Source organism: Epinephelus moara, chromosome 4, assembly GCF_006386435.1.
Source record: "Epinephelus moara isolate mb chromosome 4, YSFRI_EMoa_1.0, whole genome shotgun sequence".
Classification (NCBI taxonomy): domain Eukaryota; kingdom Metazoa; phylum Chordata; class Actinopteri; order Perciformes; family Serranidae; genus Epinephelus; species Epinephelus moara.
This window is the reverse complement of record NC_065509.1, coordinates 14,525,064-14,543,457: the sequence shown is the minus strand read 5'-3', so window position 1 is coordinate 14,543,457 and position 18,394 is coordinate 14,525,064. Positions and strand designations below refer to the sequence as shown.

General features: G+C 41.0%; 2 protein-coding genes across 2 annotated transcripts in view; one reads left to right on the top strand and one right to left on the bottom strand.

The window, feature by feature from the left end:
* tenm2a (teneurin transmembrane protein 2a) overlaps positions 1-4,997 on the top strand; it is a 235,680-nt gene extending 230,683 nt beyond the window's left edge. Inside the window, exons 32-36 of the mRNA XM_050042757.1 lie at positions 58-468; positions 616-726; positions 865-1,132; positions 1,708-1,838; positions 2,613-4,997. Coding sequence (XP_049898714.1) covers positions 58-468; positions 616-726; positions 865-1,132; positions 1,708-1,838; positions 2,613-3,350 — 1,659 coding nt within the window. The 3' untranslated portion in view covers positions 3,351-4,997. The remainder of the gene's footprint in view (positions 1-57; positions 469-615; positions 727-864; positions 1,133-1,707; positions 1,839-2,612) is intronic.
* A 3,247-nt stretch (positions 4,998-8,244) lies between these two features.
* zgc:165573 (cysteine-rich and transmembrane domain-containing protein 1) lies at positions 8,245-16,918 on the bottom strand. Its single transcript, XM_050042918.1, has 3 exons — positions 16,760-16,918; positions 12,429-12,751; positions 8,245-9,313 (listed from the first exon to the last, which is right to left on the bottom strand). Exons 2-3 carry the CDS (start codon positions 12,730-12,732, stop codon positions 9,210-9,212), a joined length of 408 nt encoding a protein of 135 aa, XP_049898875.1. The 5' UTR covers positions 12,733-12,751; positions 16,760-16,918; the 3' UTR covers positions 8,245-9,209.
* Positions 16,919-18,394: the final 1,476 nt, after the last annotated feature.

Below are 18,394 nucleotides of genomic sequence, written 5' to 3'. Positions count from 1 at the left end.
ACTCCAATAGACAAAAACTGACAGAATCACATTCACAAACTTCTTTGTTTCATCCAGGTCAACGACTGGTCTACTTGGCGCTACAGCTACGACCTGAACGGTAACCTCCATCTGCTAAATCCCGGGAACAGTGCCCGTATCTTGCCGCTCCGCTATGACCTCAGAGACCGCATCACACGCCTGGGAGATGTCCAGTACCGCCTGGATGAGGACGGCTACCTCAGCCAGCGTGGTTCAGATGTTTTTGATTATAACTCCAAAGGTCAGCTTCTGAGGGCGTACAATCGAGGCCCCGGCGGCTGGAGCGTTGTGTATCACTACGACGGGCTGGGCCGCAGGGTGTCCACGAGGAACAGCCTGGGACAGCACCTTCAGTTCTTTTATGCTGACCTCAACCATCCGACCAGGGTCACACACATCTTCAACCACTCCAGCTCGGACATCTCGTCGCTCTACTATGACCTGCAGGTAGGCATGGGAGGACGTTTCTACCAATATGCTTACTTTATATTGAATAATATTTTCTAAGAAATCTGAATGCTTATAAATATTATCTTTAGAGCAACACAACCTTGTTTAAAGCACGTACTGAATCTCTGACTGTCTCGTGATCAGGGACATTTGTTCGCCATGGAGGTGAGCAGTGGAGAGGAATACTACATAGCGTCTGACAACACCGGCACACCACTGGCTGTCTTCAGCAGCAATGGACAAATGATCAAGCAGGTAATTCACAAAGTTTGCATCTCACATTATTTGCCTCCAATTACTGCTACAAATTTAAATTAAATGATGTTAAAAACAACAAGAATTCTGCATGAGGGAAAGGCTTCTGCAAAAACTGACTCTGCTTGTGTCCCCCAGGTGCAGTACACAGCTTACGGAGAAGTGTACTTGGACTCTAACCCAGAGTTCCAGCTGGTGGTCGGTTTCCACGGTGGTCTCTACGACCCCTTGACTAAGCTGGTCCACTTTACCCAGCGGGACTATGACGTCTTGGCCGGGCGCTGGACCTCGCCCGACTACAGCATCTGGCCCAAGATAGGGAAGGATCCCTCGCCGTTTAATTTGTATATGTTCAAGAACAACAACCCCCTCAGTGACATGCTTGATGTCAAAAATTATGTCACAGGTAAGGGATTAATAAGTATTAATGTGGTGCACGTGTTGAGTTCTGTTGTATGAATATTTCTACATAATTAGGCCTTTTTTTTTTCTCTTTTTTTTTACTTCATCTCAAGTCACTAGAGTTTTATTCAAACCTGTCTATTCCCCCTCAGAATTTACACAGTAGACACAGTGGATGTTTCACACAAAACATTTTACTAAGTCAGCATATGTTTTTTCAAGAATGTAATGTTGATGCAGCAGAATAGTCACATAAAACCAGTGCTGTAATGGTCAGACAGTAGATGAGGTAACATCAGTTCAGACTCCAGGACAAGCTAAACCTACCTTATTTCCTGACACTGTCTTAGATATATCTTCAGCGTGTGGAAGAAACAAATTGTTATGTTATGGAAAACATTGTTTATGCAAGTAACAACGTACTGCAGATGGCACAGTAGCTGATAGCTTAGCATAACACCACATGAGACACAGGCAAACACACTTTCACGTTTTTATGCTTTAAAAGAAAAAAGATTCATTTGCTACCGTGTTTAACTTTGTCATTCAGCTAATTAATTTCCCTCATGTCTGCTGTAGATGTGAAGAGCTGGCTGGTGATGTTTGGCTTCCAGCTCAGTAACATAATCCCAGGGTTCCCTCGACACTCGCTCTACTTTGTGGAGCCGCCATATGAGCTGCAGGCCACCCAGCACTGTGAGAACGGACAGGTACGGACCGCTGTGCTGAAAATATTACAATATTCAGGAGAATCAAAGCCAAAATTAACCCCATGGTGGTGATTCAGCTGTTCATGTTAATACAGACACCAGTCATCTGTCACAGCAATATTTGCACATTGCAGTCAGTTGTGTGTTAAAAGTGTGTAAGATTTAGGGGGACATACTGTATTAGCTGCAATGGAATATAATATAATAAGTATGTTTTCTTAATTGTATAATCACCTGAAGATAAAAATAGTTGTGTTTTCCTTTCTTACCTTATGAGTAGCATTCGAAAAACAATGATTTTTTGCTTTATTCAGATTTTACTCTTTTAAATCATCCGGTTTGTTTGATTTGGAGAAAATGAGACCACTGCAAATAATTCAGCTCATGGTAAAATCGGCCTGAATGTCTGGATCTCTAAAGTTATCAGGAAAAAAAAGTAGCACATTAGCAGGTGCTAAGCTAGTAGCCCTTCTCCAGTGAGCAAAACAAGGTAGGAGAAACACTGATTTTTAAGATGAAACTGTTTTATTCAGAGTTTTGACCAGTTTTAGTCACCTGGTCTGTTTATTTTGGAGAGGATGAGACCTCTGTGGATAAATCGGCTCCCACTTAAAACCTTTCAAACAATGAACACTGAGGGAATCTTAACTGGGAAAAGTTTCAGCTGGGTGCAATTTGCAGTCCTCACCACTAGATGTCACTAAATCCCCCTAAATGTTACATACTGCTCTTCTATCTGTAAACAAAGTGACAAAGCTCTATTTTCTCGTGTAGCTCATCACTGGCGTGCAGCAGGCAGCAGAGCGTCACAACCAGGCCTTCATGGCACTGGAGGGTCGTCTCCTCAACAAGGAACGCCGCAGACGCAAGGACAAGCCTGGTCACTGGTTCGGCACCAGCACCCCCATAATAGGCCGAGGAGTAATGCTGGCTCTAAAGGAAGGCCGAGTGGTAGCTGGCGTTTCAGCTTTGGCCAGTGACGACAGCCGTAAAGTGGCTCTGGTGCTCAATGGCGCCCAGTACCTCGAAGGCACCCATTACACCCAGGACGGGAAGGACTGTCACTACTTTGTGAAAGTCGGCTCTGCTGACAGTGACCTGCTGGCCCTGGGGCTTACCAATGGGCGTAAGTCACTAGAGAGCGGTATCAATGTGACCGTGAGTGGCCGCTCTAGGAGAGGAGTGACTGTAGAGTTCGCAGTTCCATCGTTAGTACTGAGCGTGCGGTATGGGCTCGCTGTGGACGTGGTGGATGAAGAGAAGGTAAGACTGTTGGAGCTGGCCAGGCAGAGAGCCTTGGCTGGGGCCTGGGCCAAGGAGCAGCAGAGGGCCAGGGACGGGAAGGGAGGCAGTCGCCTCTGGACGGAGGGGGAGCGACAGCAGCTCCTAACGACAGGTAGAGTACAAGGCTACGATGGCTACTATGTACTGCCTGTGGAGCAGTATCCAGAACTGGCTGACAGCAGCAACAACATCCAGTTCCTCAGACAGAACGAGATGGGCAAGAGGTAACAGCCCACCTGAACTCTCCCCACTCTCACTTCTCTAGATCCTGCTCCTTTTTCCTACCCAGCCTCCTCAACCCTACTCCTCTTAAAACCCATGGAGAATTAACCAACAAATGGGGTTACTCACGGAACGCTGCAGGGACTTTTGAAAAGAATGACTTATCAGAAAACATATTATTGTTAATTTTACTGCCACAGGCAAAAAATTTAGTCAAACAGTTCGTTTTTTTGTTTTTGAAAAAAACTTTGAACAACTGAAAAAGCACTGAAGAACTCTTGAGAACTGTTGCTTAATGAATAAGAAGATTCCCCTTTTTAAAAAAGATAGTGATATTTTCGCCCATATTTTTTGGGTCACACTGAGAGCGGCCATGACAGCTACTGAACACACAGTGGAGTTGTACTGCGCTGGCCTCTGCGGTGCTTCTGTCTCTAATAGACACTGAAGGCACAGGGACCAAAGTGGAGACAAAGCCACTCCAGAGTGCAGCCATTGCAACCAACACATCACACGGAGGACGTCATAAACAGCGACAGACAAGGCAATGTTAAAGGTCGTCCAATACTATGAGTCGTCTCCCTGTCTCAGGCCTCCCATCGTCCACCACGGACCAGTCCTCTGCTGCTGAGGCGGCGCACATCCAACCGAGCAACACACAAGCTAACGGCATCCTTGAACAAATCCAAGCTGTTAACGGACTGGAGAATAAACTTTTTAAAAAAAAAAACAAATAAAAAAAAGTGATGGCTATATTTGTGGACAGTGGTATCACACAGCATTGTTTATTTTAAAATGGGGTGAAGAATCATATTACTACATATGTGTCCGACTACACTAAATTTCAGGATGTTGCGTATATTGTAGATGCCGTAGTTTTGTACGTTTCAGTCGCGGTAGAATTGTGAGACTTTCACCAAGGCACTTCTGTACAGAACGATCAAACACACCACTCACAGAGTCCGGAAAAACATGCTAAGTTAGTATTTATTTTATTCTTTTTTAATTTATTTATTCTTAGTACTATATGACAATCATGAATGAGTCACCAGTTCTATTCCAAATGAACATTAATGGATGAGTTTATTTTCTTTTGTAAAATATGTAAGAAATGTTCATTTTGTTTTTGTATTAATTTCCGTTTGCTGCCAGAGCAAATAATAGTCACTCTCAAAAAGAATAATTTATGTAATAAAGTGTTTTAAAAAAAAAAAAAACGGTTTATACTTTAAATAAAGTCTTTAAAACTGTGAAATCTGTTTTTTCGAACTATATTTCGATGTACAGTGTATAGACCTACCTTTATGCAGCACAGTAGAATATTGTCCAGAATATCAAGTTTTATATTTCTAAGAGGAAGTGGCTTGTAATGTGCAAAATCTTTAGCTGGTCTTACTACTCTAGAGTTTTGTGGCACTCTAATATTCCATATCTACAATATCAACCCCCCCAGTTTGTTGTTTTTGACTGTTTTTTGTTCGGAAGCAGAGATATTTCTGTCCTAGATCCCAACAGCAGTAGCAGTAATGGATCCCTCTCACTGTGAAGAGACTCGTGCTGGATGTCATAATGTACCAAATCAGTATTATCAAAGGATGATTCTTATACATTCACTGAAACGAGACTCTTCTGAGAACCTTATCAATAAAACATAATTGTTTACTTCAACTGAGAGACGTGTAGTTCACTTTCATCTCTTTTTTTTTGTGTGTTTGAAGATGATTGATGTTCTCTCTACAGCGGCAACTTCCACCACACTTGAATGGCATACATTAACATTGGTTGCATTTCAAAGCAATCTTTGGAGTGTTGTTGGTATACCGCGAGAAGAAGAAAAAAAGCTCTATTGATTGAAACAAGCCATTTTTTTTCTTTCTTTATTAATAGTGCTGCGGCTTCAGATGCCTCGGATATTCTGAACTGAAAGAAATGAATACGTAAGTGACATTGATGTCTTGATGGCATGCCAGTAACACCCACACACAACTACTGTACCACCTCTCTTCAAACATGTTGCTTAGTTTTCTGAACACACACACACACGTACATGTAGGGGCTAATATTTTCGACACTGACTGGTCATCGATTCTGATGTGCTTTTAAGTAGCCATTACAATTACGCCTGTTAACTCCAAGTGCTTACAGATAAGCCTTCATTTTCTATTGAATCAGAGATGCCTCATCCCCTTTCAGCCGTGTAAGAAGTGGTATTTTTATAATAACTATGAATTACATGGCTGCAGTGCATTCAAAAAGTATTCAGACCACTCCGCTTTTTTCTTCTTTTTTTTTTCTCAGTAAAATGCTGAAATCATTCAAATTCATTTTCACTCAAACTCCCATTTTTCACAGCTTTAAGTTAAAGATCTAAGGCGTTTGTGCAAGGAACTGGGATGTTTTCAGCTCCCAGGAATTGTGTAAACATTCTTGCAACGTAACGGTGGTGCATTGTCATGCTGCTAAATGAGGTCACGGTAGCAGACAAATGGGTCTCAAGATGTTGTAAAGGGTGAGTGGTTTCAGACAATCTTACAGGTGAAGACCCTGGACGTGGACATCCTGAGCTGGTGTGGTTACATATGGTCTGCAGTTGTGAGGCTGGTTGGATGTACTGCCAAATTCACAGAAAACGACAGAACAGAGGCTGATGGTGGTGAAATGAATATTCTGTTCTCAGGCAACAGCTCTAGTAGATATTCCTGCAGTCAGCATGCCAATGGCAAACTTCCTCATAACTTGCGACATCCGTGGCATTGTGTTGTGCAATCAAACTGCACACTGTAGAGTGGCATTTTATTGTGACCATGCCAAGGCAAACCTGTGTAGTAGTAATGCTGTTTAATCAGCATCTTGATATGCCACGCCCGTCAGATGGATGGATTATCTTGGAAAAAGCAACTTGCTAACACAGATTTAAACACATTTGCGACCAACATTCGAGAGAAATGTCTTTTGTGTGCATAAAAAAGTCTTAGATCTTTAACTTAAAACTGTGAAAAACAGGATTTTAGAGTTAAAAAGGGGAAAACGAACATAATATATTACACTGACACACGTATTCAGACCCTTTGCTATGACAGCTGAAATTTAGCTCAGGACCTTCAGTTTCTCTTGCTCATCTCTGAGATGTTTCTACACCAAGTCTGGAGTCCGCCTTCAGTCACTTCAATTGACTGGACATGATTTGGGAAGGCACACGCCTGTCCATATAAAAGGCCTCACAGCTGACAATCAACATTGGAGCCAAGCCGTGAGCTTGAAGGAACTGCCTGCACAGCTCAGGGACACGACAGGTTTTTCTCACAGCAGACATTTTGGCTTGTTGATGGAGGAAAAGCACAGGTGTTACAGATAACACCGACGATGGCTCTGTTCTATTCAAGTGTCCCAGTGAGACAGACAGTGAGACTGAAATCAAAGCAGCTAAATGCAATAACAATAATTTTATTTTTATTAATATTATCTATACCTGTGCTTTTCCTACTGTGATGAGTCAAAATGTCTGCTGTGAGGCCTCCAGGGGAAGGAGGGAGGATGGGAAGGTCATGGGAGGAGAGGCTGGGAAGGATGTGAAGAGGGGTAAAAATTTGTATGTATATTATGATAATATTCATATATATATTCACGAAAAAAAAAAGTCTAACATGAAAAAGGCCTAGTGTGTCAGCACACATCCGGGGAAGGCTACAAAAAATATTAGCCTTGACAGTTTTGGTCTCACAGCTTAGCTTTTGGCTGCAGCAGGAAGCTTTTTTTCAGGATAACAGCTCTAAAACCAACTGCACACTGCATACCAGGGAAAACCAAAATGTGGTGCTGTCCTGTATACAGAGTTTTACTTACATAAAACTAAGTATCAGCAACAAAAAGTACTTCAGAAATGAAAAGTATTCATTATGCAGAATGACCCCTGTTCATGTTCACATCTAAGCAGTAAATTTAATTTTTCATGTTGGTAGATAAATTTATAGCAATGCATCATATTTTATAAAACGATCCTTTTGTTTTGTTTGTAAAATGTAATCTGAAAAGTATCAGTCTAAAAAATGATTCCCTCATTCAACTTAAAAAAAAATTAAGGTAACAATTTGCATGCATCTTTTTAAGTAGTTCCAACTCTGACATTATTGAGTCAATCCTATGAGTCTTTAATATTCAGATAAACTCAAGTTAAATTAGTACAACCCACATGATTTGCTTTCACCATGGAAAAACTATTAATTAGGTTGAACCAATTTAATATTTATCTAAAACTTGTGGTGATATTTAGTGGTAGAATTATTTTATTTAATATATTCTAATTTATTAATTTTGATTCCATCCAACTTAAAAATGCAAAAAAAAAAAAAAACCTGACTAAAATATGTTAATGTAACAAATGTATTTTTTTTTTTATGCTGGAAAAACTTAATTATTTTAAGTGTTATCCACTAACCTCATAAACCATTTTTTTTAGTTTAACTAGTAATTCTACCTGTAGGATAAATGTAGTATAGTAAAAAGTATAACATTCCCCATCTTAATTGTAGTAAATAGCATAATATTAAATCACTCAAGTGAAGTACAAGTAAATGTACTTAGTTAGTTTTCACCACTGCCTTTGTGCAGTAGAAATCCATCCACATCCTGTACTTTATTCTCTTGTCAGTTTTAAAACTGTACCTGGTTTTAAGTTTTACTTGGCTTGGCTTTAGTGAAACATATTGCTAACACATCAGGCAGGCAGCCATGTTGCAACCAACATCCTGCACTAGCAGCTGTGTTATAAATAGTTGAATGGATCGGGCCAGGCCCCGGCGGCTACAGTATACTGATCTATACTCCCCTCTCTTTTTTACCCTCCCTCACACACACAGACTGCAATCCCCCCCAAAATATACACAAACGACAAAGTCTTCCATTTCATGGGAATAAGTTATTTTAATGCAAGTTTCTCATCCAAAGCAAAAAAAGGCATCTGACAGGTCATTTGGTTTCTTGTGTAATCAATCACAACTTTTTTTTTCAGATTTTCAGTTTTATCTCCAAGGTATGTAATAAAAATAACATTGGAATATTTTTTCTCATATCAAGATTACCATGAAAAAAAAATTGTGGCCATCGACTGTAACAGTAATCAAACATAAATCAGTGTCATCTTTAAAAATGCATTCCACTTATTGATTCCACCTGAAGACATTAACGTCGGCAAAAACAGCTTCTGTGCAAATGAAAGGGATACATTTCAAGCATCAGCTTTTTAAGAGCGCCCTGTGGCTCATTAACAGCCGGGGTCTGGGTGGCCTTTGGGTTATAGGGGAGGGTCTGGGGTAAGGGGGTTGCCTTTGGCGATGGGAAGTAGCACAGCTGAAGAGGAGGGTTAGGGAAGGTTGGAGATGGTTAACAGGGCAGGCAGGAGTACTATCTTACAGAGGTAATCGTCATAAAGTGCCAAAGAGCCTCACACTAGATGAGCCTGAGATCCAAGTATACTGTTTGTGTGTGTGTATTTACCGTGGTGTGTGTGTGTGTGCGTCTGTGCCTGTGGTGTATTGGTGTAAGATTACAACGAAGAGCCTGAAATTCAGGTTATGTTTAGAAGCTCAGTTACAAGCTGCTACAGAGTAGCCCCTGGACAGAGTCAGTCAGTCAGCGCTGAGGACTTCTTGTCAAGGTAGAGTAAATGGCTCCAGACAGAGACTTCCATATGGGATCGAGGCTTTTATTTATAGACGAGGGAAAAGACTTGTAGAGGAAATGGAGGAGGTGGTTTTAAGGGAGTGCACGGTTTAAGGCAGATTTGGGGTAGGGGAGGAGGGTGGTTGGGGCCTGAGGCACAGAAATAGGGGGCAAGGGGGGTAATGGGGGTGAACAGTTGGGGAGTAGTTATGTCAGCATGTCCCAGAGACAGCAGCAACACAGAGCTGTCCAGCAGGCTGTCAGGCATGTGTCTCCTGTGTCGTCTCTTCTCCTGTCCTCCACCACGTACACTGGAGTGTAAAAAAAAAGAGGGACAGAGAAGCGCAGGAGGAAAGAAAAGGGTCGAGAAGGTGGTATAGGAGAGAAGGGAAAAGAATGGCAGACAATTTAAAGAAAGCAATTAGTGATTCCTTTTCTGGAATTGCATGAAAACCAGAGATAATTCACCGTCAAGTCTTCAGCGGTGAGCTCAAGTGTAACCATGCCCGCTCTGATTTTCCTCTAATTACGTTCATCATGGGAGGCACGTCACCATGGTAATACCATAGCAGCCCAGAGCCATGATCAGACAGCGTTACAGTTGAGTAACATTAGCACTGCTTTGAGGTATCATTAAACCAATGAAATGAGAGCTTTCAGAACTCCACACCTCCGTGCTCCCAACGAGGCATTTCCCTTTAACTTCACATGTACAGCAGTGGCTTTACTCCGCCTTCAGTCAATACATCTGAATAAGTCGTGAAAGGATTGTTACCCATATGTGAAGTTTACCATCTGTTCCACACACACGATGAAAAACCAAGTCAAACAAAGGGCCTGAATGAATACATCTCCCCTTCTGTGTTTGTGATTAATCATTCATGTGGAAGGAAACAGTCATCCAGCTTTTAACAACCAGGTGCAGTGACTCATGACATAGGTGAGTGTGTTACCACGGTGACCGGCTCCTGGTCAAACGATTAAGTGAAGCTAGCTGATCACTTATCACACTGAACTCTGATAATGATATGACTGGTTAATAATTGGCCACTACTAAATAATGAATGTCTCCAGTGAGATAAGTCGAAGCAGGGATCTCGATAGCAGAACACTCTCCTTTGATCAGCCAGAAAAGGCTTATCTTAAATCAGTTACACGAGCAGTAACACCTCGCTGTGCGCTTTAATACATAAAGGTGTTAACTGTGTTCTCTGGAAGCTCCGCTGTTCTCTTTGCATATTCATTTTGAATATTTTACCACACCATGTGTGCTTTTTGTTTCACAGCTTGTGCTACACTCCGTTCTGGATGCTCAGTTGGGAGGTGCTACTGCACTGACACACCTTTTATCTTAAACCTGGCTTGACTTCACACTTTTTTATCCTTAATTTGCCTACTCTACATGCTGACAGGTGCTGCGTTTTTGCAGTACTAGTTGCTGAAACAATTCATTCATCAATCAATTAGTCAACAGACAGAAAATGAATGGGCAACTTTTTTGATAATTGATTTAACATTTAAGTTGTTGGGGTTTTTTGTGCAGAAACATTTGGTGGTTCCAGCACCTCAGCTGTGAGGATTTTCTTCTTGTCCTTGTTTCACAGTACAGTGAAGTGAATATCTTTGTGTGTCTGCAATTTCAACACATTTTGGGCATTTATCACAAATTTTAGATGTTTTATTAACCAAATGAATCATAAATTAGCCTCACCTAGAAAAATAAATGGCAGATTAACTGATAGTGGAAATACTAGGATTTTTTTTTACCAATAGGGATTTTCACTTGTTGTAGTTAAATAACATTATTGTGTCTCTGTTTTATTAAAGTATTAAAAGACCCTGAAACCAAAGCAGCTAGATGATATTCAACCATCATTAATTTTATTATTTATACCTGTGCTTTTCCTACTATGTCTTCTATAAAAAAGGCTTTATAGGGACAATATAGACAGACTGTGACAACCTGCAAGGCATGGGTCATGAGACCAACAGACAGACATAGGTGTGGATAGGCTAATTTAAGGTTTTGAGAAATTGTTGATTTAAACAATGCAAAAATGTTATAAATATCCAATATTCATTATACTGTATCATTGTGAATATTCATACAAACATAATGACTTGTTCAGATTTTTATAACAAGTAAGGGTCCCTCCGATATAGATTACTTTTCTATTTCTTTTGCAGAGCAAAAGACTTCCACCTCCGCTGCTCAGACTGTCTTGCTGATAAAATATCAGATACACAGCAAGACAGCAAATGTTAGTCATCAATAACTATTAAATGTTGACTGCAATTTACTCAGTAATATCTCACATAACAACACGATCGAACCCAAACTCAGTTTGGTCTAGTCTCTATTAGATCAGTGGTTCTCATATGATGTGCCGTGATGCCAGTGCAGGTGAGCCGCAGGATTTTGTGATAACCACACATTATTATTGCAATATTCAACTGGGCCTATACAAATAGTTATGAATGAATTTTAATTGACTCTATCAGCATGTTGTGTGCACCCATTTCCTGACAAAGAAGCAAACTAGCTAAAAAACTGTAATTTCATTGAATTTAATTTAAAAACCTTTGCAGGGAACCTCACTGTGTGTGCGTGGGAATTATAAGTGTGTGACACATCAAAAGCCCTGATTGGCAGCCAGTGTGAGGGATGATAACATTTAAAAGGAGAAAGCAGTGAGTGGGACAATGGATCTCTTTATTGTACGGAGTAAATTACAACAAAGCACCAGGGAAGACGACCTACCACCGAAAGAAAAGAAAAAACTGTCAGTAGACAGTATCACAAAAGCTACCTGTCTTATTTTTATTGTCTTATGTCATGATAAGAGTGATAACACGCATGTTGAAGCTATTGTGCACAGATATAATTACAGGTGTGCCTTGAGATTTCGGCTCCCGTTTGGTGTGTCTTGGGCACAAAAAGTTCAATAACACGGTAATAGCTCAAACAGCTATAAGTGAGCACCTGCTGGTAAACGTGCTAGCACATTAGCTTGCCTCTCCTTGCTAGTTGTAGCGGCCTGTTGAGACTCTTCTGATGCAGCTCTACTCTTAGTCAAAAAAATAAATAAAATTTTAAGTGAACTGTTTATCTGAGATGAAAAGGTGACACTGTAAAAAATGTGACAAAAATGTTTGAGCAATTTTTGCTCAAAAATAAAGTATCTGGTCAAATGAAGAGCCTCTTTCTATTTGTGATTTTTGGCTACCTGACACTATATTTTGAAAAGCCTGCATTCACTATGGCAAACCCTTTCACAGTTCTATGACTTAACTATTCCCTGTCAGCACATTGTCCTTTAGGATAGCACTGCTCATATCACCAGTGGTCCTCCAACCATTCTGTTCTGTCACTGTTGTGAATACCGTACATATGTACATCAATCTCTGACATGTGTTATTGCTCACCTGTGTTTTTGGGAGCTTCCCCGTACATGGGTCCAGGAGGGGGTCCCCCCTGCCAGCCGAACTGTGGTTGTGGTTGTCCAGCGTACCCATAGGGAGGCTGTCCTGGGCCAGGATAAGGACCTCCGGGGCCCATTGGTCCAGCAGGGTAGTTAGGGTAAGATGAATTAGGCTGCTCCATGTTCACAGGGTATCCCTGTGGAGGATAACCCTGGGGTGGGTAGCCTTGGGGAGGTGGGCCCTGGGCTGGGTAGCCTGGAGCAGTGGGGCCACTGCCTGGGTATGGAGGGGGCTGCTCAAAATTCATCTTTGGGTCGAACAATCACCTGAATAACAAGAAAATATGAGTGATGGTGTTAAATAGTGACACTTTACTCATTTTAATAAGTCTGCTGAGTAAACACTACGGTAAAGACACGTGGAGGATGAATTTTGTATTTAACAATGACAGTACTGATGTGCAATGAGGAGAATACAAGTCGAGTGCCCAAGTCGCGTACTAGAAATTAGTGTTACTGGTTTTCCTCTATTTATGCAGATATGGACTGTACAATTTAAAAAAATACATACTTTAAATACTCTCATACATAAGTATTCACATGTACAGTTTATCTGTCTGATTCTTTATTGATTCCCGATCAATTTTCTGTGCAGAAAAATGTGTTTTTAGCCTCAGTGCAACTGTTTTATCATCTTTGAGTCTGAACACAGTGTAGATGAAATGAGAGAATGTTTGGATAAAATTTATTTTCATTTAGATTTTCTTAGTCATAGAAAAAATCTGCTATGCCTGCCTGCATGGTTCTAATGTTATTACAACACAGGATATTTACCCGTTGTTACTGACACGCTGCTCAGTTGGGAAGCAGTGGTAACCGTCAGAAAGCATGCTGGCACTGATAAAAAGGAAATGATAAACTCTGAGGCATATGATTCCAATGGATCAAACAATTTGGAACCGGTTTTTGATTCCCATCCCTGATATATAACACCGTAAAGCTCAAACAACAATCTATCATCACGGTTTGCAGTTATCATTATATTTATGTGAATGCACCTTAAGTCTATTTCAAGATCAGAGAAATGTGTGGTATTGTATGGACCACAGAGAAATGTAAATGAGTGTCTGTGCATGTGTGTGTGTGTGTGTGTGTGTGTGTGTGTGTGTGTGTGTGTGTGTGTGTGTGTGTGTGTAATTCAGCCTCTAGAGTCACATTAGACAATGAATTCCTCTGAGTCCTGATATAAGAACAGAACATTTTCAGGCAGGCACAGAAATGATGCAACTGTCTCCCAGAACAGAAAGCACACAGCATATAGCTGATCCTTAATCCCTCAACTCATCTCCTGCAGGTTCCTGTCTTTGCAGTCTCATATAGCAAACAACCATGGTCTCCACAGCCACACAGGAAAGACAAGCACTGCATATTATTTTTCTTGCTTGCTGAGGTTGTCTTATGAGTCAATAGTCAATCACAACCCACATCAGCCCTACCAGAGATAAGCACCATTTTCTTCCTGTTCACACACAGACTTAACAAATGGAGGAGTCAGCTTCACAGTGTACAGGGTAAGGCTAATCAAACGAACTGTGGGAGAGAGAAAGACAGTGTAGTGACCAGACAGGCCTGTACTGGTTGTACTTCACACTTTCTCTTTACTCAGAAACACAGACACACAAACATGAAAGGTGACATGTCGAACGATCAACATCACACATTCGTAGTTTCCGTGTGATGTGTGAGATGAACAGAACACTAGGGGATTAAAGATTTTCATTCTGTCGCCTGTTCAGGAACCGTCTTAATTTCTAGGCTGTTTAGAATAAATGCTTGTGATCAGCTTGGAGTCTTAAGGTTATTTGTTCCGCTCTAGACCTCGTGAGAAGGAAATGCATTTCCCAACCTCTCACTAATAGCTTCGGATAAGGCAGATCCGGGTCCATCACAACCCTCATGCTTGCCTTCATCACTGGATTTGCTCATGTAGAACAGCCATAACAAAGGAGGGTGGGCCAGATGGAAAACTGCATCTTTGCTAGGCCTCCCAGGATTCCTCTGTCAAGTTGTATATGTACACTATAAACATCTAAATAGCACTCCAACTCCTCTCTGCTCAGCTTCTTCAGCCACATGCAATCTACTGCCTATAATAAAGCAATGCAGTAGCTGTAAACTGAAATGCGTCAAGAGGCACGTCTCGAATTGGTAGACACCAATGCCTTTATCTGTACAGGAAGAAACAACACTATATTTATTAGGTCCAAAGTATAACAACTGATTTTAATCTTTTTGATTACCTAATTTGGTAATAATTTAACAACCAGGTTCAAGGATGACTCCTAGTTAGAGTTAGAGTATACCTAATAATAAGAGTGCATTTCTCAACACCATGACAGTGTAACATTAAATAGACCCAAGGGGAAATAGAAGAAATACAACTGTTAATGTTGTATTAAGTCACAATTACTACATCATCAGCAGTAAGCTTCTCTGTGCAGTGCTTTTCGAAAGATGGCTGGACATTTCACTACCTGAATGTGTTCTTAAAGCTACTGACAGATGGCAAGGCCTCTGTAACTATGGTTACCATGCTCCAGGAGGAACAGAATGATCCCTGATGGTTTGTTTTTGTTGTACCTTAAGGCAGCAAGGACTAGTAAAATAACACAATTATCAGATCGCTCTCTCTCTCTCTTTCCCTGTTAACAGTGAAGCTTCTTTGATGGCTGTTGCATCTTTGTTCCAACGTATAAATCATTCACATAAATCACAAGAGTGTTACATTACTGGCTAAAGGCTGAGAAAGGGCTTCTTTCAAAGGGACCTTACCGATAATCAGTAATCTGACACCACTAAGAATGTCTACAGCATCAAAGTTCACCTTGTAGGACACGTTGGCCTTTATTGTACCCATATAAATCTGCACCAGTCCTTGGTATCAGATTAAGTAACGATGACAAGTGATTCACAGGTCTGTCATATGTAGGCTTGCACAGTTTGCATGTGTGTTTACTGTATGACTAAGTGCATGTTCATTTGCATGTTTGTCATTTGTTTTTCCTGTTGGACTGCAAGAATAAAAGAGTGAGCTCACATAATGTTTCCACAACAGCATCATGGTGATATTATCAGGTAAAGACACACAGACAGTGCACCTGAGATATCTCTGAATCCATTAATCCCCCCGACAATGGCACTGTATATATTATCAAAGGAGTAAACAGGCGAAGCCAGTTCACTAACATATGTTACTTTAATGGCAGCCTTCAACAATGTACAATGGGTGGAAATTGTTAACCTCCATCAAAACAATACCTCTGTAGAGCAGGACAAAGGAGGCAATTGATCGAACAAATCTAAACTCTGTAAACCAGGTCAGAGCTGCCAGCATTAGTGGCTGTAGTTAAACTGATATATAGTAAATGCCAAGTGTAATGATCTGACAGGATACTGTGAGAATGTGCTTTTATTAAAATGGTTCCCTTTTTTATGCAGAAGTTCACAAAGAAAACGTATAGTACTAATGAAATTGACCATGTGATGCCATCTTCAACTTCATTTCAGTTACTTATTGTCATTACACAACACAGGGTTGCACAACTAAAATGCAGCTGTATTCCCTTTATCCTACACAAGAAAAAAAGTGTGTTGACACAAAAATATGGCCTAAACAGGCAACGCTGAGGCACAAGACTGTGCTGGCCTGTTACACAAAAAGAGCTTCATTTTCCTGAGACTGTGCCTCTTACACAGGCCGTGTTACATAGCAGCTCTGTAGCCTGGCAGCCTGTGTTTACCTTCTCTCCATCTAGAGACACCACTGGACTGAAGGGTGTATGTAAGACACCCCATTGGACCTAATTAGGAAGAATCAGAACCACAGCTTTCTCACACAAACACACACGAAGGAAAACATATGGACCGAGCTAAGTCACGACAGACTGACAGAACAACGAATATTTCCGTAACAATAACCAAAGTCTTTGTTGCTATACACTAAGGTGACATTTAGCCGCGTTACATTAATTTAAGTTCGGCTATTAAGCTAGTTTATTAGCTAAATATTACCATACTAGCTTAATGTAGCCTAGCTAACGGTCCACTCATATCAGTGGTATTGTGCATTATGGAAGTCTTAGTATATTTTACCGTACATTTTAGTTAGGTTATCAATATGTTGTTTAAGAAATATTATAAATTACTAACATAGGTCGAATAGAAGTTGCACCTGCAGGCCACAACCCACAGTTTCAGTTCTCCAGCCCCCTAAGTTCATGATGACTACGCTCCTAACAACACAATAACCGTTAGGGTACCGGTTGGACCACCTACCTGTGAATAAATAGTATCCTCCTATGTTGTTTAAAGCAGCACTGTCGGTGTAGAAAAGAAACTCCCTCTGTCTTTAGTGTTTACTATGTTTATTTTTTTTTACCGCAATGAGCGACCCTCTTCTGTCCAGAGACCCAGTGAGTGCGTATCGCGTTTGCGGGACGTGACGTCATTTGAAGGGTATGGCACGGGGAGTGCTCGTGGGCAACAAAGGACGCGATTGGTCGCTGCGGCAGTCGCTGCTGGTGGCGTCCAATCACAGGGCAGAGCGATGACCAGAGGGACGTCAGGGGAAAAAGCAGTGACTCCTGGTCATCTGACTAGATAAAAGATTAAATGGGCCTACATCACCGAGTCGGTGACGACATAAATGCGAGAGGGGAGAAGACAGCCAAGGTGGGTGACTAATAAAAATTAATCATTGATTCGTAACCTAGTTGGCTTGGAATTTGATTGTAATAAGCTTATGGAAACTTACAGCTCTTAGATGTTTTAAAAAAACATGAGGTATTATGTTATATTAATTAATAGAATTATGTATATATAAATGAACAAACATTTTGAAGCTCTTTTATTTAAATACATCATTGTGTTTAATGCACCTGTTTGGCTAAGGTGCATTACTGCTTTTCCTCCAGCAGATGTCAGACTACTACCAGTCTATTCTTCTCTGAGGCGCAGGTTGTTGTTTCTTGCACTATAATGAACAGGCTGTTGACTCTTCTTATGTGGGCTAATATATGTGCCAATGTCTTTGCTTTATTTTTCTTTTGGTAAATGTAATTATTAGCATCACATGCCACTCAGATTAAGGCCCTCCAGCATAAAATCAGCATATGGGGGAGCACTTACATTACTTGGTTTAAACGAAATATACATTTCATCTGTTTTGCTGCAAAACAAATATTATCATCTTAAAATTCAAAGCTTCCATTTAAAGACAAGCTTACAACAAAGGGACTGAATGCCTTTAAATCAACAAAATGCTTGAGAAGAATCTGTGTTACAGTGTCCCAATACTATGTCTGTGTAGCTGTAATATGTTGTGTTAGAAGAGCAGGCGATATCTGAGTGAGTCTGCTCCATTTCTGTTATGACAAGAAAGAGTTATGGCTCCTGGGCCTCTCTGCACATGTCCAGCTTTAACTCAGTGTCAGTGTCACTGCTCTTTTCAGGTTGGCTGTGACAAGACAGAGTGAGGCATGCGTGCGCACATGTGCAAACACATGCATTTGCAGTATTTGCTTTATTGTGAGTGCACATAGTGTATACAGCACATAAAAGCCAGTGGTGGAAGAGATGTCGGGGGCAGTGTGAGGCGGATGGGTGTTAGGTCCAGCACTGTACAGCTGTCCATTGAAGGCACACATGCACACGTACTGCACACACATACAAGGGGCATTAGGTGAGACAGGGTTGTGAAACATCATCTCAGTTCCTTTATCTGACATGACACTACATGAGTCCAGTGTGAACATAGTGGCATACCAGCAGCCAGCCGGCTTTACAGCTGCCCATGACAGAGCTTAAAAGGAATCGGTCTTTCTGTTCTGCAAGGTGATACCAGACCGTGTAGCAACATGTGATACCAGCTTGCACAGTATGTTTGTACAATAGCTGGCCTAAAACAATAGA